This window comes from Coregonus lavaretus (genome assembly GCF_964263955.1).
Source record: "Coregonus lavaretus genome assembly, chromosome: 15".
NCBI lineage: Eukaryota > Metazoa > Chordata > Actinopteri > Salmoniformes > Salmonidae > Coregonus > Coregonus lavaretus.
The window spans coordinates 19,644,813-19,671,567 of NC_140002.1; the positions used below are offsets into that span (position 1 = coordinate 19,644,813).

The window sequence follows — 26,755 nt, forward strand, 5'->3', positions numbered from 1 at the left end:
GTCAAAATGATCACAAGAATCCCAGAACCACATGGGGGGACGTAGTGAATGACCTGCAGAGAGCTGGGACCAAAGTAACAAAGCCTACCATCAGTAACACACTACGCCGCCAGGGACTCAAATCCTGCAGTGCCAGACGTGTCCCCCTGCTAAGCCAGTACATGTCCAGGCCCGTCTGAAGTTTGCTAGAGTGCATTTGGATGATCCAGAAGAGGATTGGGAGAATGTCATATGGTCAGATGAAACCAAAATAGAACTTTTTGGTAAAAACTCAACTCGTCGTGTTTGGAGGACAAAGAATGCTGAGTTGCATCCAAAGAACACCATACCTACTGTGAAGCATGGGGGTGGAAACATCATGCTTTGGGGCTGTTTTTCTGCAAAGGGACCAGGACGACTGATCCGTGTAAAGGAAAGAATGAATGGGGCCATGTATCGTGAGATTTTGAGTGAAAACCTCCTTCCATCAGCAAGGGCATTGAAGATGAAATGTGGCTGGGTCTTTCAGCATGACAATGATCCCAAACACACCGCCCGGGCAACGAAGGAGTGGCTTCGTAAGAAGCATTTCAAGGTCCTGGAGTGGCCTAGCCAGTCTCCAGATCTCAACCCCATAGAAAATCTTTGGAGGGAGTTGAAAGTCCGTGTTGCCCAGCGACAGCCCCAAAACATCACTGCTCTAGAGGAGATCAGCATGGAGGAATGGGCCAAAATACCAGCAACAGTGTGTGAAAACCTTGTGAAGACTTACAGAAAACGTTTGACCTGTGTCATTGCCAACAAAGGGTATATAACAAAGTATTGAGAAACTTTTGTTATTGACCAAATACTTATTTTCCACCATAATTTGCAAATAAATTCATTAAAAATCCTACAATGTGATTTTCTGGATTTTTTTTTCTCATTTTGTCTGTCATAGTTGACGTGTACCTATAATGAAAATTACAGGCCTCTCTCATCTTTTTAAGTGGGAGAACTTGCACAATTGGTGGCTGACTAAATACTTTTTTTCCCCACTGTAGGACTCATTTTTACTGTGGATATAGATACTTTTGTACCTGTTTCCTCCAGCATCTTCACAAGGTTATTTGCTGTTGTTCTGGGATTGATTTGCACTTTTCGCACCAAAATAAGTTTATCTCTAGGAGACAGAACGCGTCTCCTTCCTGAGCGGTATGACGGCTGCGTGGTCCCATGGTGTTTATATTTGCATACTATTATTTGTACAGATGAACGTGGTACCTTCAGGCGTTTTGGAAATTGCTCCCAAGGATGAACCAGACTTGTGGAGGTCTACAATTTCTTTTCTGAGGTCTTGGCGGATTTCTTTTGGTTTTCCAATGATGTCAAGCAAAGAGGCACTGAGTTTGAAGGTAGGCCTTGAAATACATCCACAGGTACACCAACAATTGACTCAAATGATGTCAATTAGCCTATCAGAAGCTTCTAAATCCATGACATCATTTCCTGGAATTTCCAAGCTGTTTAAAGGCACAGTCAACTTAGTGTATGTAAACTTCTGACCCACTGGAATTGTGATACAGTGAATTATAAGTGAAATAATCTGTTTGTAAACAATTGTTGGAAAAATTACTTGTGTCATGCACAAAGTAGATGTCCTAACTGACTTGCCAAAACTATAGTTTATTAACAAGAAATTTGTGGAGTGGTCGAAAAACGAGTTTTAATGACTCCAACCTAAGTGTATGTAAACTTCCGACTTCAACTGTACAGTACCAGTCAACAGTTTGGACACACCCACTTATTCAAGGGTTTTTCTTTATTTTTACTATTTTCTACTTTGTAGAATAATAGTGAAGACATCAGAACTATGAAATAACACATATGGAATCATGTAGTAACCAAAAAAGTGATAAACAAATCAAAATATATTTTAGATTCTGAAAAGTAGCCACCCTTGATGACAGCTTTGCACACTCTTGGCATTCTCTCAACCAGCTTCATGAGGAATGCTTTTCCAACAGTCTTCAAGGAGTTCCCACATATGCTGAGCAGTTGTTGGCTACATTTCCTTCACTCTGCGGTCCAACTCATCCAAAACCATCTCAATTGTGTTGAGGTCGGGTGATTGTGGAGTACAGGTCATCTGATGCAGCACTCCATCACTCTGCTTCTTGTTCAAATAGCCCTTACCCAGCCTGGAGGTGTGTTTTGTGTCATTGCCCTGTTGAAAAACAAATGATAGTCCCACTATGCGCAAACCAGGTGGGATGGCGTATCGCTCCAGACTGCTGTGGTAGCCATGCTGGTTAAGTGTGCTTTGAATTCTAAATAAATCACTGGTAGTGTCACCAGCAAACACCCTCACACAATCACACCACCTCCTCCGTGCTTCACGGTGGGAACCACACATGCAGAGACATCCGTTCACCTACTCTGCATCTCACATAGACACGGCGGTTCAAAGGACAGATTTCCACCGGTCTAATGTCCATTGCTCGTGTTTCTTGGCCCAAGCAAGTCTCTTCTTATTGGGGTCCTTTAGTAGTGGTTTCTTTGCAGCAATTCGACCATGAAGGCCTGATTCACAGTCTCCTCTGAACAGTTGATGTTGAGGAGTGGCGCAGTGGTCTAAGGCACTGCATCGCAGTGCTAACTGTGCCACTAGAGATCCTGGTTCGAATCCAGGCTCTGTCGCAGCCGGCCGCGACCGGGAGACCCATGGGGCGGCGCACAATTGGCCCAGCGTCGTCCAGGGTAGGGGAGGGAATGGCCGGCAGGGATGTAGCTCAGTTGATAGAGCATGGCGTTTGCAACGCCAGGGTTGTGGGTTCGATTCCCACGGGGGGCCAGTATAAAAAAAAAAAAAACGTATTCACTAACTGTAAGTCGCTCTGGATAAGAGCGTCTGCTAAATGACGTAAATGTAAATGTCAATGTAATGTGTCTGTTACTTGAACTCTGTGAACCATTTATTTGGGCTCCATTTCTGAGACTGGTAACTAATGAACATATCCTCTGCAGCAGAGGTAACTCTGGGTCTTCCTTTCATGTGGCTGTCCTCATGAGAGCCAGTTTCATCATGGCGCTTGATGGTTTTTGCGACTGCACTTGAAGACACTTTCAAAGTTCTTAAAATGTTCCGTATTGACTGACCTTCATGTCTTAATGTAAAGATGGACTGTCGTTTTTCTTTGCTTATTTGAGCTGTTCTTGCCAAATAGGGCTATCTTCTGTATACCACCCCTACCTTGTCACAACACAACTGATTGGCTCAAACGCATTAAGAAGGATGAAATTCCACAAATTAACTTTTAACAAGGCACGCCTGTTAATTGAAATGCATTCCAGGTGGCTACCTCATGAAGCTGGTTGAGAGAATGCCAAAAGTGTGCAAAGCTGTCAAGGCAAAGGGTGGCTATTTGAAGAATCTTAAATATGAAATATATTTTGATTTTGTTTAACACTTTTTACTTGATTCCATATGTGTTATTTCAAAGTTTTAATGTCTTCACTATTATTCTACAATGTAGAAAATATCCCTACCACCTCTCCCCTAATTGTAGTAAACTAATGAACAACAACACTAAGGATTCTACTTCCAGCTTATACATACTACACTGCTCAAAAAAATAAAGGGAACACTAAAATAACACATCCTAGATCTGAATGAATGAAATAATACTTTTTTCTTTACATAGTTGAATGTGCTGACAACAAAATCACCAAGCTGCTTGCCTATTGTCCTGTAGCCCATCCCATCCCTACAATTTTATCCCTGATGTCCTTACACAGCTCTCTGGTCTTGGCCATTGTGGAGAGGTTGGAGTCTGTTTGATTGAGTGTGTGGACAGGTGTTTTTAATACAGGTAATGAGTGGAGAACAGGAGGGCTTCTTAAAGAAAAACTAACGGGTCTGTGAGAGCCGGAATTCTTACTGGTTGGTAGGTGATCAAATACTTATGTTATGCAATAAAATGCAAATGAATTACTTAAAAATCATACAATGTGATTGTCTGGATTTTTGTTTTAGATTCCGTCTCTCACAGTTGAAGTGTACCTATGATAAAAATGACAGACCTCTACATGCTTTGTAAGTAGGAAAACCTGCAAAATCGGCAGTGTATCAATTACTTGTTCTCCCCACTATAGCCCAGCGAGCACGACTCTCTTTCACACGCACACTAAATAATGACATTAGTCAAATCTATCCACAAACCACCAAGAACTAATAACATATTTGCATTCTCTTTAGTAGAAGGCATTATTTTAATTCCAGTCTTCTCAAACAATTTAGATTCAACACTTATTATTTCCCAATTTACCTACTTTCCTTTTAACCCAGAAAGCCCTCTACAATCTATCATCCTTTACCTCTGTTTTTCCATCCAACGTTACTTTACCATATGAACAGTTATTTTTAAATTATAGTTAAAACAAACAAAACATCTATTCACAAGGAGGCCACTAATTACTATGTTACCCTAGGCCGCCATGAGTTGGTAGGACAATCCCTTTCAGATATTCCAATCATTGCAACCAGTAATCCGGGTCAATACCATCAATGTAGCAGATCGGCTTCCGTCCCTCTCCTCGCCCCAACCTGGGCTCGAACCAGGCATCCTCTGAACACATCAAGCACAAAGCATCATTACCTATCGCTCCACAAAAGCCTCGGCCCTTGCAGAGCAAGAGAAACTACTTCCAGGTCTCAGAGCGAGTGATGTCACCTGTTGAAACGGCACTAGTGCGCGCCGCTAACTAGCTAGCCATTTCACACCGGTTAAACTCACCCCCCTTTGTCCTCCTCCTTTTCCCCAGCTACCAGTGATCCGGCTACACCAAATTCAACCCATTATCTCCCTCCCAGCTTGCTCGAGTTCAGCGAGCCCCAGTCACTAACCTCCGCAGACTAAAACATGGAAACTCTTCTATTCTTATTAGTAAATAACAAATAAAACCATTCTCAACCAACGTTCAACGTTTACCTCTGTCGTAAGGCTATGAACAACTTTCACAATACTCAATAGCTGTTTAAGCCTTATGTTTGATTCAGTGTCTTTGTTAGGATGTTGGGGCAGTAATAATTCTGTAGTGAGCTCAGCTAAAAGTTTTTACATTCCTCAGTTCATGGTATCTTTCTCCCTAATATATCTTCATACACTGCTTCTTTCCAAAAATACGCTTCTATCCCTTGTGCCCCTCCTTTTAATATTATTTTATTATCTTTGTCCCCATGCTTCACTTCCCATTAAGATAATACACTCGCTCCCCTGTACTTTGGTATTATACTTTTATTTTCCTTGGTTCCCTTATCTTATCCCAAACCTATAAAATAGCCCCCTCACTTTCCTGTCCCTAGGTATTTTCCCAGTAGTCTATTCAGTTCTAGGTCGCTAGACCACCCCCTATTTACCCCTAATCATATTTACGTTACTATTTTCATATTCACCATTGTATCTCCCCTTATCCTATACATAAATGCGGCTGGTTCTCGTTCTAATCTTTGTCTTGGCATTTATTCCCTAACTCATCCTTCTTTGTCTTTCTCTTTTACTTGTCTATATCTATAATAATATAATATAATATGCCATTTAGCAGACGCTTTTATCCAAAGCGACTTAGTCATGTGCGCATAAATCTTTACGTATGGGTGGTCCCGGGGATCGAACCCACTACCCTGGCGTTACAAGCGCCATGCTCTACCAATTGAGCTACAGAGGACCACGCCTAGTTCATATCCTAACTTCTCCTACCTTCTGTTATTACTATTTCTTCCTAGTTCGTATCCTAACTTCTCCTACCTTCTCTGTTATTACTATTTCTTACTCCCACCACTGTTTTAATAATCATGGTTTGACTGCTATCTTTTCTCCCTATCTGCGCCCCCACCTTCGAATTTCATGTTCCAATTTGTGTAATTCTATTTGTGCCCATTTGTTCTTACCATTCCTATTTGTGCCTACCCATTACTGTCGCTCGTTTCGGAATAACCCATGTGCCCCTTTCCGATAATATTATCAATTAAGATCATGGCCACAGCTCTATCGCAATTGCTAGTCCGCTATTAAATGTATGTAACTGTCCTTTCTGATTAGGAAATTAGGATCCTCTAATTAATAAAACAAATACTTGTTATAGTTGACAAGCATACATTCAATTCATATCCATATTCAATTCAATATTCCACATTACAACTCTATTCTCAGTAGTTTTTAAACTATCAACTAATTAGGGAACACAGAAAATGACTCTCTTACTCCTCCCACTATTCCTGTTGACTAAGTGAGTCTTTCAATTAGAAACACGCAAACTGCTAAATCCCAGTCTTACATCACAAAATCAACACTGACTGTTCTATCAATCTAAGCAACCCATAACCATAGTTGAACTACAATCAGAACCTAGATTTTAGTCAGTCATGCAGAACCTATGCTTTATTGAAATGACAAGTAAATGTTCCTTTATTCCAATTATATAATGGTATGTAGTTTTAACATCCGGCACATAACCCACTTATCAGAAAATAGCTTTACAGGACAAAGATCCCACAAGCTCGAAGGGAATGATTTAGCAGTCACGAGTCAAATCTACATTCATCGACTTGGAAACAGATCTAACGAGTTTGATCAAATGGATTATGTTTTTTTCCCCTACAGTATACTAAACTTCCTTTACTATATCACCTCTGCTCCGAAATGATAGATAGTTATTATAATGCTTTATCTTATTTCTATCAAATGATCTATGTACTGTCTCCCACCCCCCACGTACGTCTACGTTTTGGGTGCGCAAGTCAGCACCTGTACAATATTCCACTTTTATCTTATCCAATCTCTAGTAATCACTTACACGCACATAAAATTCATCATATTGTAATATATTCATATTACATTTACGTTTTAGTCATTTAGCAGACGCTCTTATCCAGAGCGACTTACAGGAGCAATTAGGTTTAAGTGCCTTGCTTAAGGGCAAATCGACAGATTTTTCACCTAGTCGGCTCGGGGATTAGAACCAGCGACCTTCCGGTTACTGGCACAACGCTCTTACCCACTAAGCTACCTGCCGCCCCATATCAACCAAATCATTCGTATTTCTAATGATTCTTTATTGCCACCAATCAGTTTATCATAATCTAGTCCCAGCGGAACAACAATTTTAACTACCTAGACCCTTCCCCGCAGTCATAGACTCCTCCCAGAATCTTATAGACTGGTCACTTATTCACTGATCTTACAATATTCTATGACAGGCAGTGTTGTACAAACCCCAAGATCTCATTATATCAACAGCTTATTCTCCAAACTTCAGATTAACTCATTCCCATATTCACACGACTCCCATATCACATTCACACAACGCTATTTCCCAACACACAATCCATATTCGTATATACATACAGGAATATTTTCTCCTATAAAAGTGCCCCAATTTGGAATGTTAACCCTATCCCATTTGACATTTACTATAGTCAATTTTACCATAATCCTACATTACTTCTACATTTCCCAAATATAATTAAACCCTAAAAGATTGGCCGAAATACAATGTGTATATGTCATACGATCACACCCGTACACGTGACCTGTTCCTCCAACAAGATTTCTCATACCCCTCCTGGCAAAGAAACACACACCTTCTGATCCCCTCCTAGTAATGTGAACTTTCCACACTCAGTTGGTAAATGAATATTCACATACCATTAATTCTCCAATTATTGCATCACCCCCACAGGATGATGCGTCACCTACTCTGGAGGAGCAAAGCTACTTTTTAAACTTCTTGTCCACTAGCCTGCGTTTCTGCTAACCTGCTTGTCCACTAGCCTGCGTCTCTGCTAGTCTGCTTGTCCACTAGCCTGCGTCTCTGCTAGCCTGCTTGTCCACTAGCCTGCGTCTCTGCTAGCCTGCTTCTCCATCAAATATCAACAACATTGCATGCATGCTTATTTCTCATTCCAACAAAAACTCTGTACTTTTCCTAAATTTAGTCCTTAATGCTGGAGAGACCCCTTCCGTACCTTACCCTCAGATTCAGCTTGATCGAATCACACAGTTCTATGCTAAAAGTAAGAACGTCACTTACCTGTATTAACAGTGGCCGCTGTATTTGTGTGATTTGTCCAAACTTTCTCAGATGGCGCAGCACTCAATTATCTATTTTTCCAGTCCTGCCGGGGTCACCAATTATGTTGTGGAAACTCGTCACTATACTTCAAATCCAATTTTATTTGCCACATATGCCGAATACAACAGGTGTAGACATTACCATGAAATGCTTACTTACAGCCTTTAACCAACAATGCATTTATTTTTTATTAAAAAAGTAAAATAAAACATCAACAAAAAAGTGTTGAGAAAAAAAGAGCAGAAGTAAAATAAATTAACAGTAGGGAGGCTATATACAGGGGGGTACCGGTGCAGAGTCAATGTGCGGGGGCACCGGCTAGTTGAGGTAATATGTACATGTGGGTAGAGTTAAAGTGACTCTTTACTTTATTAAAAAATCATAGTTCTTACAGAGTTTTTGTAGAATCAAGAGACTTTATTACAATGGACAAAGCCGGGGTGATTTGCAAAGCATCCTCCCTTCGCTCTCTCTGCTCCCCGTCTATATAGTCCCATTCACATCCCTCCTAGCTCAAAACCCCTCCCTCTTGGGTTCTCCTACCATTAACTTCAGTTTCCCGTTCTCTATTGCTCCGCCCACTCCATTCGTCTATGATGGCGGCTAAATGTAACTTTTATTCAGTTCAGAATCAATAGTAATACAATCAATCAATCCCTTATCTTGCAAAAACACTCATGTTTAGTTTAAACTATGTTCAACCCCAGCTCTCGCGAGCTTGACCTGAAGATTGATTGTTGGAAATGACAGGTTCACACTTAATCTTTCAAACATACCCAAACCTACTCCTCTTCCCTCCCGTCATGCTGTAATTACTCATGACTAGTCTGAACGCTGTTCAACTTTGGCTCCGCTCTCAGAACCTTTGTTTGAGGAGAGATGCATTAGGCAACTGTCTGGTTTCAGTTTCTGATAAGGTAAGACAGCCATGGATTAGGTAAGCGCGAGCAATTCGACCCTAGGTCAGATCCCCATTTCACACATACACAAGCCCAGTGAAAGGAACCATTATTTAACTTTGTTTAGCACATAGTTCACTAAAAAATCCCCCTCAAAGTCACCATTGGCTTCATGGCGAAATCTCTGAGCTGTTGCCTTCCTCACCGGCAACTGATTTAGAAAGGACGCCTGTATATTTCTAGTGACTGAGTGTATTGATACACCATCCAAAGTGTAATTAATAACTTCAGCATGCTCAGAGGGATATTCAATGTCAGTTTTTTTACCAATAGGTGCCGTTCTTACGAGGCATTGGAAAACCTCCCTGGTCTTTGTGGTTGAATCTGTTTGAAATTCACTGCTCGACTGAGGGACTTTACAGATAATGATATGTGGAGTACAAAGATGTGCTAGTCATTCAAAAATCATGTTAAAAACTATTATTGCAGGGCCTCCAGAGTGATGCAGCTGTCTAAGGCACTGAATTGCAGTGTTGCGGCGTCAATACAGCCTGGGGTTTGATCCGTGAGTCCCATAGGGCGGCGCACAATTGGCCCAGCGTCGTCCGGGTTAGGGGAGGGTTTGGCCGGGGGGGCTTTCCTTGGCTCATCGCGCTCTAGCGACTCCTTGTGGCGGGCCGGGCTCCTGCAGGCTGACTTCGGTTGTCACTTGAACGGGGTTTCCTCCGACACATTGGTGCGGCTGGCTTCCGGGTTAAGCGAGTGGGTGTTAAGAAGCGCGGTTTGGCGGGTCATGTTTTGGAGGACGCATGACTCTACCTTCGCCTCTCCCATACCCGTTGGGGAGTTGCAGCAATGAGACAAGATCGTAATCACGAAATTAGGTAGAAAAGGGTGGTAAAAATTACAACAACAAAAAAAAGTTTTAAAAACAATTATTGCAGGGTGAGGCCATGCAACTAATGTGACTTATTAAGCAGATTTTTACTCCTGAACTTTAGGCTGGCCATAACAAAGGGGTTAAATACATTTCAGCTTTTCATTTTTTATTAATATGTAAACATTTCAAAGAAACATCATTCCACTTTGACATTATGGGGTATTCTGTGTAGATCAGTGACAAAAAAATCTCAATTTAATCCAGGCTGTAACACAACAAAATGGAAAAAGTCAAGGGGTGTGAATACTTTCTGAAGGCACTGTTATACAGTGCCAAATGAAAGTCTAAACTCCCCTTGCACAGAATATTAAATTTATTAATTTTTGGGGGGGTAATTATCCCACTGAAAAATATAACTTTATCCCAGGGTTTGGGATTAGAAGACAGAGGCTGCAGGGTTTCCTCTAACTTTTCATCTGGGCTTTGCTCCTTTTCATGTTTTTTTTTACCCTGACAAACTTCCCAGGCCCTGCCGGTGACAAGCATACCCATAACATGATGCTGCTACCACAATACTTGGAAATACAGAGGATCAACAACATTGCATTCAATCCACATTACTGGCCTGTATGACAAAGTGAAAAGAATTAAGCCTGTGTTAAAAAAAATCCACTCCAAATGATCCATTCTGTTTGCAACAATGCCGTTAAATAATACTGCAGGACGACATGGCAAAGAAATGAACTTTTTGGCCTAAATGAAAAACTACAAGCTTGGGTCAAATCCAATGCAACACGGAGTGAAACCTTCTGTATTTTTGAGTATTGTGGTGGAGGCATCATGTTATGGGTATGCTTGTCACCGGTAGGGATTGGTTGGAGTTTGTCAGGATCAAAATAAATATGAAAGGAGCAAATCCCAGGTTAAAGGTTAGAGGAAACCCTGCATCATTCCTCTGAAAACCGAACCCTGGGATATAGTTTTATTTTTCAAAATTGTAATGGCTGCCAAAGGTGCATCCACCAAGTATTAACTCTGGGGTGTGAAGACATACACAATCAAGACATAAATATATATATATTTTTGAAAGGTTTTCTGTTGTTTTTCTTAGACTTTGCCCTGCATTTTTGTAGAGTTCCGTTGTTAATTAAACTTCCATCAAAGTTGGGAACATGTTCTTGAAGGCTTAATGACTCCACTCCACGCACACCTGGCAGTGGATGGATACTCGTCGATGTCACATTTAATTTTGGGCAGATTGTTCCTCTGCTGGAGAGAGAACCTCTAAATCACTGTTTGCGCTGAGTGCCCACCTACAGGTGCCCACCTACAAGTGGTGACCTCATCACAGTAATCACTCAGGTTTGGGTGATGAGCTTGTAACGTAATTCAATGGCTGAGACTAAGCTGTTAAGTGAGGAGTAGGCAGCTACAACTCTTAAACCCCTACACAAGTGCACACTACTAGTGTGATTCAGTTTATAACCTTTGTGCCCTTTTCTCAGGAATTGGAGTGGGCTGATCAAAATGCTCAGTTTTTCCAGGAGAAAAATGGGTCCTTCCAAGCTATTTGTTGCTTATATTTAGAGTTGCTGTGCACCTTGGGGCAAACAATTCGGGCTAGCTCCCATGTGAAGTTAGAAATAAAACATCCCAGTTTTCCCGCAAAAAAATACAGCTGTACGGTTTGGAGAAGAAGAGTGTTTGAATTGAGGTAAGGGTGAGTTTAGCCATCTCCGGCAAGCTCTTTCATTGACTCCTCTGCAGTGGGATAATAATATGCCGTAGGTGGCCGGGTCACAGCTGCTGTAGTGTGCCTTCAGCTGGAGTGTGGGAGGCTGCGGAGCGGTGGTTTTCTTTTCAGACCTGATTCACTGTCTTCAAATGAGGGAAGAAGATTTCGTTTTTTGCTCTTCTTCATCACTATAGATTGAGTGAAATGGCTACATTTATCTAGATTATCTAGAGTCTGGTCAGTTAAGTGTCTTTTGGGCCAATTGTATCTGAGATCAAGTATTTGCATTAAAATGAACATGTCTTTGTTTGTCTAGGGGATAAATGGTTTATAATATAGAGCAATTTCTTGACATGAATAAGTTAACTTTCCACTTGAGTTATAATGAATATCCAAAAAAACTTTCCAACTGTCAGAGTTTACTCAGACTCCTAGGGAAGCTTTTTCTCCCTGAAATACCTGTTGTCTCGGCAAAGATCATATACTTTCCTCCAGCATGTGACAATAATTAGACAAAGTTGTGCCACTGTCACTATCACTGTCTGGACTATATGGCTGGGAGCGCTTTTATCTCCTCTATAGAGATCCGGGTGACTTCACCCCTGTCACCCCAGCTTTTCAATACAGCTGGCAGGGTCTGTTCAGCTTAATTACATCTGAAATTGTCATTGTTCCAGGTGAAACAGAAAGCCCCCAACATTTCTACTGTCTCTGGCCTGATCCTGCCCTAGAGGGGCTGAGAAGCTACCTCAGATAGTGTGCCTCTTGACATGTTTTAAAAGATCAATGTCAATGATTGCCGTCTTCTGGCACAAGGTATAGAGCATATTCATACAATTCTATTAATTTCATGGCTTAACCAAAAATGTTAGGGTCAAACCGTGTTTTTGTATGCTCCATCATCAGATAATGTAATATAAACATATGTTTGTCACTAAATGTTAAGGCTTCACACGTTGATGCCATCATTAATTTTCGGTCTTTGAGATGGTGATAGCCTTACATAACACATCCTTCATTGTGTCCTTTTAAATGCAGCTTTGTGAGTATGAGATTGATTGAGGCAATCTTGTGAGAGCAGCCCCCTCAGCCTTCAATAACAATCTCAGGAGAGGACAGAAGCCTGTCGACAGTCCTCTTTGTCAAATGACACTTTTCATTGGGAACGAACCGCATGGCAATTCCATTATGCTAATTGCATCCTTGTCGTCCTCTCACACCCTTACTTTGAGAAGACACGGTCTCCTGCCAAACCCAAATCCCCTTGGACATCGCCTTGTAGGTCTCTCCCAAATTGAGAAGGTTTAGGCATAGCCTTATCATAGAGATGGTATGCTAAAGGCTTATGATATAATATTTTTTATTTATTTGTTAAACAAAATAATAAAGTCAAATGTATCAAAAATAAACTTAAATTCACAAACAGAACTAATACAACACAAAAACAAAACATCCATTATACAACACATACAATAACATGGCAGCACTTGTTCACAATCAAATCAAGTCACATTTTATGTGTCACATGCTTCGTACACTAACAGTGAAATGCTTACTTACGGGTCCATTTCCAATAATGCAGAGTTAAAGATAAGATAAAAAAAATGTAATAAAATTAAATAGTGACACGAGGAATAAATACACAATGAATATCACATTTTTTTAAAATGTACAAATAACATGGCTATACAGTGCATTCGGAAAGTATTCAGACCCCTTGACTTTTTCCACATTTTATTACGTTACAGCCTTATTCTGAAATGGATTAAATAGATTTTTTTCCTCATCAATCTACACACAATACCCCATAATGACAAAGCAAAAACAGGTGTTGAGAAAATTTTGCTAATGTATTAAAAATAAAAACTGAAATCACATTTACATAAGTATTCAGACCCTTTACTCAGTACTTTGTTGAAGCACCTTTGGCAGCGATTACAGCCTTGAGTCTTCTTGGGTAGGACACTACAAGCTTGGCACACTTTTATTTGGGGAGTTTCTCTGCAGATCCTCTCAAGCTCTGTCAGGTTGGATGGGGAGCATCGCTGCACAGCTATTTTCACGTCTCTCCAGAGATGTTCTATCGGGTTCAAGTCCGGGCTCTGGCTGGGCCACTCAAGGACATTCAGAGACACTCCTGCATTGTCTTGGCTGTGTGCTTAGGGTCGTTGTCGTGTTGGAAGGTGAACCTTCGCCCCCAGTCTGAGGTCCTAAGCACTCTGGAGAAGGTTCTCTGTACTTTGCTCCGTTCATCTTTCCCTCGATCCTGACTAGTCTCCCAGTCCCTGCTGCTGAAAAACATCCCCACAGCATGACGCTGCCACCACCATGCTTCACGGTAGGGATGGTGCCAGCTTTCCTCCAGACGTGATTCTTGGCATTCATGCCAAATAATTCAATCTTGGTTTCATCAGACCAGAGAATGTTGTTTCTCATGGTCAGAGTCCTTTAGGTGCCTTTTGGCAAACTCCAAGCTGGCTGTCGTGCCTTTTTACTGATTTGTGGCTTCTGTCTGGCCACTCTACCATAAAGGCCTGATTGGTGGAGTGGTGCAGAGATGGTTGTCCTTCTGAAAGGTTCTCCCATCTCCACAGACGAACTCTGGCCATCGGTGACCATCGGCTCTTGGTCACCTCCCTGACCAAGGCCCTTCTCCCCCGATTGCTCAGTTTGGCCGGGCGGCCAGCTCTAGGAAGAGTCTTGGTGGTTCCAAACTTCTTCTATTTACGAATTATGGAGGCCACTGTGTTCTTGGGGACCTTCAATGCTGCAGACATTTTCTGGAACCCTTCCCCAGATATGTGCCTTGACACAATCCTGTCTCGGAGCTCTACGGACAATTCCTTCGACCTCATGGCTTGGTTTTTGCTCTGACATGCACTGTCAACTGTGGGACCTTATATAGACAGGTGTGTGCCTTTCCAAATCATGTCCAATCAATAGTATTTACCACAGTTGAACTCCAATCAAGTTGTAGAAACATCTCAAGGAGGATCAATGAAAACAGGATGCACCTGAGCTTCATTTCGAGTCTCATAGCAAATGGTCTGAATCCTTATGTAAATACGTATTTTTTTTAATTTTATTATTTATTTATTGCCATGTCGTCTTGCATTATGGGGTATTGTGTGTAGATTGATGAGGATTTATATTTATTTAATACATTTTAGAATAAGGCTGTAACATAACAATGTGGAAAAAGTCAAGGGGTCTGAATACTTTCCGAATGCACTGAATATAGGGAATACCATGTACCGAGTCGACGTGCAGGGGTGGAAGGTAATTGAGGTAGCTATGTACTGTACGGATAGGTATAGGTAAAGTGACTAAGCAACAAGCTAGATAATAGACAGTAGCAGTAGTGTATGTGGTGAGTGTGTTGGAGTGTCAGTGTGTGTCCAGTGTGTGTGTGCATAGTCAATGCAAGGGTTGATGCAAAAAAGGGTAAATGCAGGTAATCCGGGTAGCCATTTGATTGCTATTTAGCAGTCTTGTTTAGAAGTCTTATGGCTTTGGGGTAGAGGCTGTTCAGGGTCCTGTTTGTTCCTGACTTGGTGCATTGGTACCGCTGGCCGTGCAGTAGCAGAGAGAACAGTATGTGACTTGGGTGGCTGGAGTCTTTGCCAATTTTTGTTGGCCGTCCTCTGACACCGCCTGGTATAGAGGTCCTGAATGGCAGAGAGCTTAGCCCCAGTGATGTACTGGGCCATACGCACTACCCGCTTTAGCACCTTGCGGTCCGATGCCAAGCGGTGATGCAGCCAGTAAAGATGCTCTCGATGGTGCAGCTGTAGAACTTTTTGAGGATCTGAGGGCCCATGCCAAATCTTTTCAGCCTCCTGAGGGGGAAGAGGAATTGTCGTGCTGACTGTGTTTGGTGTGTTTGGACTAGGGTTGGGCAGTATCCAGATTTCCATACCTTCATACCAGTGGCGGTCCGTGCCATTTAAGATGAGGGAAGACACATGGCCTTATGAGCATGGCCTTATTTCTATTACAGCATATTGGATGACTGTCATTCATATTTAATTCACCCAGTTCAATGTAACATCGAAAGGTTTAAACTACTACATGATACTCAAATTTTCTCTATACCCATCATGAGGTTCTTACAACCTAGCCTATGAATGAAAGTTTACAACGTAGGTGCACACAGGTCGAGAGAAAGATTTGAGGTGACAGACAGTGACACATGGACAGATAGTGACACATTTAATACCGCCTTGCACACTCTTGCCTGCATCTAGTTGATCTAGGGTGTAATCATTAGTCCAAACAGTTGCAAACGAGTTTCTATTGGACACATTCAGGTATGTTTATCCCCGTTTCATTCCGTTTGCTTCCGTTTAAGAAATGTATTTCAACAGAATCGGCGCAATGAATACACCCCTGATCACACGCAAACAGTTCTTTCATAGCCACATACAAACAGCTTGTTGTATTCCTTCTCGCATCTACGCGCTCTCCTCCTCTCACCTTTTCCCTTCGCTTGTGGATTCAATGCACAACAGATCAGCTGTCTGTGACCAGGCGAAAAAACCTTTCCAAGCCAAACCTTCATATCATAACCGCTACACACAGCCTACATCATTGTCACCATATTAGCAAAAGTAACGTTGTAGCCAACATAGCTAATAGAACGACCGCGTTAGTAAACCCTCTACAATCATGCAGTACAGTGTAGTAAGCAGTTTAGCAGCTACACCAGCGGGCCCTGGTGGCAATGCATTTGTAAAACCAAAAGCTTACCTTGACTTGGAAGAGTTCCAGTGTTGGATAGCCATAGCCAGCTAGCTAACATAGCATCCCTCTGTTAGAGCCTGATGTTTGAGTATGTCATAGACTGTTCTCTCTGCTACCTAGTCATAGACTGTTCTCTCTGCTACCGCACTGCAAGCGGTACCGGAGTGCCAAGTCTAGGTCCAAAAGGCTTCTTAACAGCTTCTACCCCCAAGCCATAAGACTCCTGAACAGCTAATCATGGCTACCCAGACTATTTGCTTTGTCCCCCCCCCACCCCAACCCCTCTTTTACGCTGCTGCTACTCTGTTTATTATCTATGCATAGTCACAAACTCTACCCACATGTACATATTACCTCAATTACCTCAACTAACCGGTGCCCCCGCACATTGACTCTGTACCGGTACCCCCTGTATATAGCCTCCCTACTGTTATTTTATTTTACTGCTGCTCTTTAAACAATTAGCTATTTTTCTTTTTTACTTATCTTTTTTTTACTTAACACTTTATTTATTTTTATTTTTTTAACTGCATTATATTTCAAAATACCCTGTTGTACGGTATAAACTGTATATTGCCCAAGCCTACCTCCAACAGTTTACCTGAGGTAATGTTTCTATCCATATTCATTTTATCTGCATCACTTATAATTGGTAAAATGGCCTTAGGAAATTGTCTATATCCTCCCTTGAACTTTTGCTTTCGGATTGATACAGTTTGTGATCAAATGTTTTAAAGACAGTTAATTTCATAAGGATCCATTGTTAGCTACCATCTGGGGTTCTCTGCTCTTTTTTCAAAGTCTGTTGGTGTTTAAAGGAGAGTTTTTGATACAACTTAATAACTACCTACCTTAAATGCCAGGTGTATGCTCTGTTTTGTTTACCAAGCAAGTGCTATAGAGAACTATTACTGTCAATCTGGCATTTAGCAAATGTGATTTAAACAGTTTAACACTGAGCCTCAGGGGACTTTTCTTCTCAGTCGTGTTAGTTAATTTCTCTCTTCCTCTCCTTTACTTTATAACTACTAAGAGTGAAAATAAAGAATGCTCAAACTCTGATTATAGAGACTCACCTAATGCTAAGTTCTCTGAGGATATGTTGACTCCCCCATTCCCCCCCTATTGACAGTGGTGTTTGGTCCAGCCCATTGATTGAAGTTTTGATTGGTTCATTGATTGATTGAGCATCTGATTCTCACTCTAATCGATGAATTGGCCCTCAGCCATTCATGTCAGGACCGGCAGCCTCGGCTGCAGGGAGAGGAATGCTCCTCAACGCACAACTGTCCAGTGATGGAACAAGCAATAAATCACCCCTCCAAGATTTTACATACCCTCTGCTATGTCTAAGCATTACATTTCATTATGGGTCTATTCTTGTGGCTTAACCTGAATCCGTGTTGAAGTTTGTTTGCTATCCTTGCCAAAAAGTGCTAAATACATAACGATTTCTTAACGATAAGATTTTGTTCAATGTCCCTCCCATTCAAAAAGCCAACCTGCCAGATACCAAACCTTGAGAACATTTGAACTCGCAAGAGAAGAGCAACATGCACTGGAAATATCCATAATACTGGGCTTTTGCTTAGTCCAAAGGTTAAGGAGAGCACAGCGAATTAGTAGGACATGCTCTTAAATCGGGATCAAACATTTATGTCCTTTTTTTCTAAAGCTGATGAAATGAAGAAGGGGGGTAAGAATTTACTTTGTGGCTCCTATCTCCTTATATCTTTTCAAATGCATACAGAAAACCATGCCCCTTTTTTTTTTTTAAACTGCTGATATTGGATTTCTACTGAAATTGGTTTTTCCTCAATAATTTCTTTTCAACGGGCCCATCATTTTGCCATAAAAATGCAGTGCAATAACTTCACACCCAAAGAGATTTAATTGACTCATTCAGAATAGCGGCGAGACTCTGCGCCTCCAGTGGGAAACGCTTATTAAACTGGGAGGGCTAAGTGAGAGTCCCAACTCCACCTCCTAATTTAGATTCTCAGTGGGGAGATAGAAACTGGGGCAGGAGGGGGAGTGACATTTACTGATTCGTTTTGATAAGGGAGGTGGGACAGAGCGGAGTTGTTGTCATGTATTGCTAATGATGTGCTCACCTCACTAGGTTTATGAGGTGACTTTTGCCACAGGTTGAATGCTGAAGTCTAATTCATTAGCTGACGGAATGAATCAAATGCCCCCCCAGACTTCCTTGCCTCTGCCTCACATTCTTGTATTGCTCCGGTAGTCTGCTAGTGTCCATTGTTGTGCAGAGCAGTTCATTTTGTTCCTTAATGTATTCAGACTGGTTGATGTGGCTTTGAATAGGGCTCTTGAAATGGATGGCACTACCTTCTGTTGGCAGAGTCTGTGTTTGTCAGCAGAACAAACTGTATAGAAATGCAATGGAAGTTTTTCTGTCCATTTTTCTGAGATTACTAAAGAGAACCTTCAATAGATGGATGGTGAGAGAATTAACAATTATTTATTGGTTTGGGAGAAATCTAATATCTTTCGGTATGACAAAGCATTCCCAGCATGATAGTCATTGTTTCATATTTCTGAACGTTGCATGATTAAAAATAATAATATTTTTTTACGCCACATCCTTTTGAATCACATTCTTCTCTCTACTAAAAGCTCAAATCAGTTATTTCTAATTGAAGATGGTGATCAATGTCCCCAAGGGAGGGATGACGTCATTTATTAAACCATAAAATGCACAACCTCGCCAATTGACACCAAATACGTCAATATATGGTTTAGCGAGCACAATTTTTTTTACATTTACATTTTTAGTCGTTTAGCAGACGCTCTTATCCAGAGCGACTTACAGTTAGTGAGTGCATACATTTTTCATACTGGCCCCCTGTGGGAACCCACAACCCTGACGTTGCAAGCGCCATGCTCTATCAACTGAGCTACAGTTGGTGTAGTGAAAATGAGCAAATCTGAAAGCCGACCAAAGATGAGGCAGTGGGTCATTCTGAAGTGAAAAACGTTGTAATAATCAGGCATGCAGTATTTATTAGGGCTGGGAATTGCCAAGTACCTCACGATGCGATATTATCACGATACTTATGTGCCGATAATGTGGTTTTATTGCGATTCGATGTTCCAAACACATTGCTCACCATATGTCTGCTGCAGGGGGACAAGAGAGAGTCATGAGAAAACAAGTTTTGATCAGTCATGGAAATAAAAGTGCTGAAAACGAGTTTTGGTGCAGGTACAGCCAACTAGCGCAAAAATATTGCGATATTGTCAAAATGATACTATATATATATATATATATATATATATATATATATATATATATATATATATATATATATATATATATATATATATATATATATATAGTTAAAAACAATATCCCCATATGTAACTAGTTTTTTCTTTTCTTCTCCCATCACTAGTATTTATGCCTCCTTCCAAGTGCCAACGCAGCAGAGTCTACTGCTCGTTAAACTCAAGTCATATTCCAAGGGCTTGTTTTATTAACACCCTAGGCAAGAGCGCTCTATCGCTCTGGATATGAGAGAATATATGCTGGAATGTGCCAAGGAAAGTTGATTTACCCTCTGCTTTGACTACAACAACAAAATGGGTTGTTTGCACTGAATAATTCCTAGGGAATAATCACTGTTGCGAAATGCCAATTTGGGAGTGAAAGGTTCCCTTTGTTTATGTTATGTCTAGTGTCCTTGTCAACCGCTTAACCAGAGATGATCTATTATCTGGGCAAACATTGGAATGGTGTTTGATGTTGGAACACTATAAAGCCTGCAGGTTGGATTTTGCCCAGATCCTAATTAGAGGAGCAATGGAAAATTCATTAATTTCTTACATCAATATTCCAGAATGCAGAGGTCTTATTATAACTATAGTGTACCACTGACCTTAGTCTTGATTCCTACCTCATAGAACAGGCCAGCTGCCCTGTAAATAAATTGTTTGACACAATTTGATAATTCAATTATTTCCAACCTAAATAAATGGCAAAACTACCCTCTGTCAGGGGCTGGGAATTTCATTTTGTTGCACAGTTAATCAATCTGCTGAAGCAATCAATGAGTGGACAGTACTGGTGGTTCTCTGTGAAGTTTGTCTTGGTCAGCATTCCTGAGTCTCCAGTCTTTACCTGCTGGCAGAATTGTCTAGCTACCTCTAGCCGAGATCAGCAGGGACAGACCGTTTCAGGCAAGGAAGTCAACATGATCAATATTATGAGGTATTACATTAGCAGTGTAATTGTGTTAGGTTGATATGTAAATATATGCAGTGTTCTGATCATTTCCCCTCTCATCAAAGGAAAGTGACAGCAACACCATGAAGAAGATGGAAAAAGAGACAAAGTTCAAAGAGGCCAAGAAAGTCCTGAAGAGAAACTTCCAAGTCAATACCAAATTAGTCTTCACAGAAGAGGGACAGGTTTGTACAAACATTTCTCTACCTGATACATTTTTATTTTCAGTCAGATCCAGTAATAACCCTTTTTGGTGGCTTTAGGCTCTGCATCAGCTAAATTAGAAGACCACTTATTGTCAAAACCAGTTTGTTTACCTCACTAACAGCCTTTTCACTCAGAGAAAATGAGATGGCACGTGATGTTTTGTGTATTGATGCCCAGCCAGCTGAAAATTCAATAAAGGACACTAAATAGTGTGTGGATGTACTCGCATCCAGCTGAAAATGAGATGGCACCATTGCAGTGTTGTAATTGAACTGTGTTGATCAATGCCCCTCTCTCTCCAGATGGTGCAGCAGTGGCCCCCGCTCCAGAGGACTGCTGTGCAAGCCACAGAGGGGGAGGAGGATGATGGCACATCTGGCATCAATGTGGAGGAAGCCAGAGAGAGGCTGCGTCGAGAGGACCAGGAGTTTGACAAGCTGGAGTACAGACGTAAAGTCAAAGAGAAACACAGGGTAAGACTGTAATACAACCGTCAAGTTAAACAAACTCACAGGTTAAGACTGCAGCACAGCTGTAAAGATCAGTCAAAAAACACATAACGTTGAGCAGAAAAAGCAGGCTGCAAAAACACAAGGTAAGACTGTACAGGGCTCTACAGTGCGACCAGAAACAAATCACCCAGATAATAATTGTTGTAATTATGACTTCGCTGTTCCGCCGCCTCGAAATGCCATAGAGAATACACTGAACGCAGATTCATGACCGTCATGCTTGCACCATTACTAGAGAGAAAACATCTTATTTCTAGCCCAAACCGAGCAAAGGTTTTTCTTTCTATCGCAGATTGACAAGACCGCATTTTACATTCATAAACCATGTTGCGGGCCGTTCTAAAACTACTTGCGAGCCACTAACCTTGTTCAGTCATGTTACAGCATTAGCTAGCTAACAACCTGGTAACCACAGATGATGGTAACTTTACCAGTTACCATCATTAATAACTTTAATATTTTACATTTCTGTGTGCTCTTATAAAAAATGGCAGCGTAGAGCCCTGCTGTTGTGCAGTCACAGTGTCAAACAGTTGCTCCGCTAGCCCATACAGCAGCTTTCAGGGTGCAGAAGGATAGTCTATTTCCCTGCATAATTTGGGGAGATAGCATTTATCATAATGGTGATCTGCAGAGGTACAGGAGATACATGCTGCTAACAGACTGCACAAACAATTTTTAAAAAGTATTGAAAATGAAGTACAAACTGCATAATAATAACATACTGAATGTATTCCTGAATTGTAACTGCTGCAAGGCCCCTTATGGTACCTGAACACCTGGTTGGATGTTTAGATGGATCACTGTCAATGGAGCCAGTTAAAGGCTCTAACTTAATCTCCCCACTCTGCACCCAGCAGGTATGAAAAATAAATGTCACAGCTGTGACAAGTGCACACTCACTCACACATACGCACAGATACACATAGACACAAATACACACACATTCATAGATACACATTCAAAGACACATACAAACTCATAGACGCATGCATTCTCACACACATACACACACACACACACACGCCCGCCCAGAGGTTATTACCTCAAAGTGATTGAGGAGAGGCATGGGCCAGATGGGTCTCTGGAATTACTTGAAGCAGCTGTTGGAGCTGCACAATATCAATGGAAACCAGATGAAAGCGATAGCATGGCCAAGCGTTCAATGAGCTTCAAAATGGGCTCTGCACATTAAATTCAATAACCCGTCAGATTAGGAACTTAATAGTTATCAGCCACTAGGTGGTCTTTATGGGCCTTGTATTGGGCTTATAAATTATTGACACCCTTGATAAAGATGAGCAAAAATGACTGTATAAAAGAAATAATTAAAATACAAAGCTACAGTTGAAGTCGGAAGTTTACATACACCTTAGCCAAATACATTTAAACTCAGTTTTTCACAATTCCTGACATTTAATCCTAGTAAAAATTCCCTGTCTTAGGTCAGTTAGGATCAACACTTTATTTTAAGAATGTGAAATGTAAGAACAATAGTAGAGTGATTGATTTCAGCTTTTCTTTCTTTCATCACATTCCCAGTGGGTCAGAAGTTTACATACACTCCATTAGTATTTGGTAGCATTGCCTTTAAATTGTTTAATTTGGGTCAAACGTTTCGGTTAGCCTTCCACAAGCTTCCCACAATAAATTGGGTGAATTTTGGCCCATTCCTCCTGACAGAGCTGGTGTAACTGAGTCAGGTTTGTAGGCCTCCTTGCTCGCGCACACTTTTTCATTTCTGCCCACAAATGTTCTATAGGATTGAGGTCAGGGTTTTGTGATGGCCTCTCCAATGCCTTGACTTTGTTGTCCTTAAGCCATTTTGATTATTCGCAAATGGAAGAAACACAAAAGAACTGTCAATCTCCCTCGGCCTGGGGCTCCATGCAAGATCTCACCTCGTGGTGTTGCAATGATCATGAGAACGGTGAGGAATCAGCCCAGAACTACACGGGAGGATCTTGTCAATGATCTCAAGGCAGCTGGGACCATAGTCACCAAGAAAACAATTGGTAACACACTACGCCGTGAAGGACTGAAATCCTGCAGCGCCCGCAAGGTCCCCCTGCTCAACAAAGCACATATACAGGCCCGTCTGAAGTTAGCCAATGAACATCTGAATGATTCAGAGGAGAACTGGGTGAAAGTGTTGTGGTCAGATGAGACCAAAATGGAGCTCTTTGGCATCAACTCAACTCGCCGTGTTTGGAGGAGGAGGAATGCTGCCTATGACCCCAAGAACAACATCCCCACCGTCAAACATGGAGGTGGAAACATTATGCTTTGGGGGTGTTTTTCTGCTAAGGGGACAGGACAACTTCACCGCATCAAAGGGACGATGGACGGAGCCATGTACCGTCAAATCTTGGGTGAGAACCTCCTTTCCTCAGCCAGGGCATTGAAAATGGGTCGTGGATGGGTATTCCAGCATGACAATGACCCAAAACACACGGCCAAGGCAACAAAGGAGTGGCTCAAGAAGAAGCACATTAAGGTCCTGGAGTGGCCTAGCCAGTCTCCAGACCTTAATCCCATAGAAAATCTGTGGAGGGACCTGAAGGTTTGAGTTGCCAAACGTCAGCCTCGAAACCTTAATGACTTGGAGAAGATCTACAAAGAGGAGTGGGACAAACTCCCTCCTGAGATGTGTGCAAACCTGGTGGCCAACTACAAGAAACGTCTGACCTCTGTGATTGCCAACAACGGTTTTGCCACCAAGTACTAAGTCATGTTTTGCAGAGGGGTCAAATACTTATTTCCCTAATTAAAATGCAAATCAATTTATAACATTTTTGACATGCGTTTTTCTGGATTTTTTTGTTGTTATTCTGTCTCTCACTGTTGAAATAAACCTACCATTAAAATTATAGACTGATCATGTCTTTGTCAGTTGGCAAACGTACAAAATCAGCAGGGGATACTTTTTTCCCTCACTGTACGTTCATCTCTAGGAGACAGAACGCGTCTCCTTCCTGAGCGGTATGACGGCTGCGTGGTCCCATGGTGTTTATACTTGCGTACTATTGTTTGTACAGATGAACGTGGTACCTTCAGGCGTTTGGAAATTGCTCCCAAGGATAAACCAGACTTGTGGAGGTCTAGCATTTTTTTTCTGAGGTCTTGGCTGATTTCTTTTGATTTTCCCATGCTGTCAAGCAAAGAGGCACTGAGTTTGAAGGTAGGCCTTGAAATACATCCACAGGTACACCTCCAATTGACTCAAATGATGTCAATTAGCCTATCAGAAGCTTCTAAAGCCATGACATCATTTTCTGGAATTTTCCAAGCTGTTTAACGGCACAGTCAACTTAGTGTATGTAAACTTCTGACCCAATGGAATTGTGATACAGTGAATTATAAGTGAAATAATCTGTCTGTAAACAATTGTTGGAAAAATTACTTGTGTCATGCACAAAGTAGACGTCCTAACCAACTTGCCAAAACTATAGTTTGTTAACAAGAAATTTGTGGAGTGGTTGAAAAACAAGTTTTAATGACTCCAACCTAAGTGTATGTACATTTCTGACTTCAACTGTATATTGTATGTTAAATTCTTTGGGGGAAATTATTTTATACTAATACAATTGCTCAGAAACAGTTATTTTGTTTAAAGGTGCAAAATGCAGATATCGCTCTGCCATTTCCTGCTTGCTAAAATTCTAATAGTTTGCCTAATTTCAGTTTGTGACAAAACAAGCAATGTATAGTGTAGAGGACCATTTTAAACCACTGTGAAATATATTTTCAATAACCAAAAATATTGTATGTTTGAAGATGGTGTACAAAACCAAAAGTAAAAGACACAAAACTTAAGAATGGGAAGCATAGAAATAGCGCACATAGAACAGATCTACAGCTTCAATTTGCTTTCAATGAGAATGACAGATCTATAACTAACATTTCTATGTGGATTTGGTCAGGTCGCCCAAAAAGTTACATAATCCAGCTTTAACGAGTCATATATTTTTCTCAAAGGTACAGAGTATTCAGACCCATTGACTTTTTCCAAATTAGTTTACGTTACAGACGTATTCTAAAATGGAGTAAATTGTTTTTTCCCCCACATCAGTCTACACACAATACTCTATAATGACAAAGCAAAAACAGGTTTTTAGACATTTTTGCACATTTATAATAATAATTGGAAAAGTAACTGAAATATTACATTTACATAAGTATTCAGACCCTTTACTCGGTAGTTTTGTTGAAGCACCTTTGGCAACTATTACAGCCATGAGTCTTCTTGGTTATGAAGCTACAAGCTTGGCACACCTGTATTTGGGGAGGTTCTCCCATTCTTACATTTACATTTTAGTCATTCAGCAGACGCTCTTATCCAGTTAGTGAGTGCATACATGTTTTTTGTTTTTTTCATACTGGTCCCCCATGGGAAACGAACCCACAACCCTGGCGTTGCAAACGCCATGCTCTACCAACTGAGCTACACGGGATTCTTCTCTGCAGATCCTCTCAAGCTCTGTCAGGTTGGATGGGGAGTGTCGCTGCACAGCTATTTTCAGGTCTCTCCAGAGATGTTAGATTGGGTTCAAGTCCGGGCTCTGGCTGGGCCACTCAAGGACATTCAGAGACTTGTCCCGAAGCCACTCCAGTGTTGTCTTGGCTGTGTGCTTAGGGTCAGTGTCCTGTTGGAAGGTGAACCTTTGCCCCAGTCTGAGGTCCTGAGTGCTCTGGAGCAGGTTTTCATCAAGGATCTCTCTGTACTTTGCTCCGTTCATCTTTCCCTCAAACCTGACTAGTTTCCCAGTCTCTGTCACAGAAAAACATTCCCACAGCATGATGCTGCCACCACCGTGCTTCATCGTAGGGATTCTGCCAGGTTTCTTCCAGACGTGACGCTTGGCATTCAGGCCAAAGAGTTAAATCTTGGTTTCATCAGACCAGAAAATCTTGTTTCTCATGGTCTGAGAGTCCTTTAGGTGCCTTTTGGCAAACTCCCAAGCGGGCTGTCATGTGCCTTTTACTGAGGAGTGGCTTCCGTCTGGCCACTCTACCATAAAAGCCTGATTGATGGAGTGCTGCAGAGATGGTTGTCCTTTTGGAAGTTTCTCCCATCTCCACAGAGGAACTCTGTAGCTCTGTCAGAGTAACCATTGGGTTCTTGGTCACCTCCATGACTAAGGCCCTTCTCCCCCGATTGCTCAGATTGGCTGGGGGGCCAGCTCTAGGAAGAATCTTGGTGGTTCCAAACTTCTTCAATTTAAGAATGAATGAGGCCACTGTGTTCTTGGGGACCTTCAATGCTGCAGACATTGTTTGGTACCCTTCCCAGATCTTTGCCTTGACACAATCCTGTCTTTGAGCTCTACGGACAATTCCTTTGACCTCATGGCTTGGATTTTGCTCTTACATGCACTGTCAACTGTGGGACCTCATATAGACAGGTGTTTGCCTTTCCAAATCATGTCCAATCAATTGAAT

At 41.5% G+C, this 26,755-nt stretch overlaps 1 protein-coding gene across 1 annotated transcript in view; it reads left to right on the forward strand.

Moving 5' to 3' along the window:
• The window catches only part of LOC311142225 (putative ATP-dependent RNA helicase DDX10), a 116,592-nt gene that overhangs the window by 48,844 nt on the left and 40,993 nt on the right, over positions 1 to 26,755 (forward strand). Inside the window, exons 14-15 of the mRNA XM_084177832.1 lie at positions 20,660 to 20,779; positions 21,104 to 21,274. Coding sequence (XP_084033958.1) covers positions 20,660 to 20,779; positions 21,104 to 21,274 — 291 coding nt within the window. The remainder of the gene's footprint in view (positions 1 to 20,659; positions 20,780 to 21,103; positions 21,275 to 26,755) is intronic.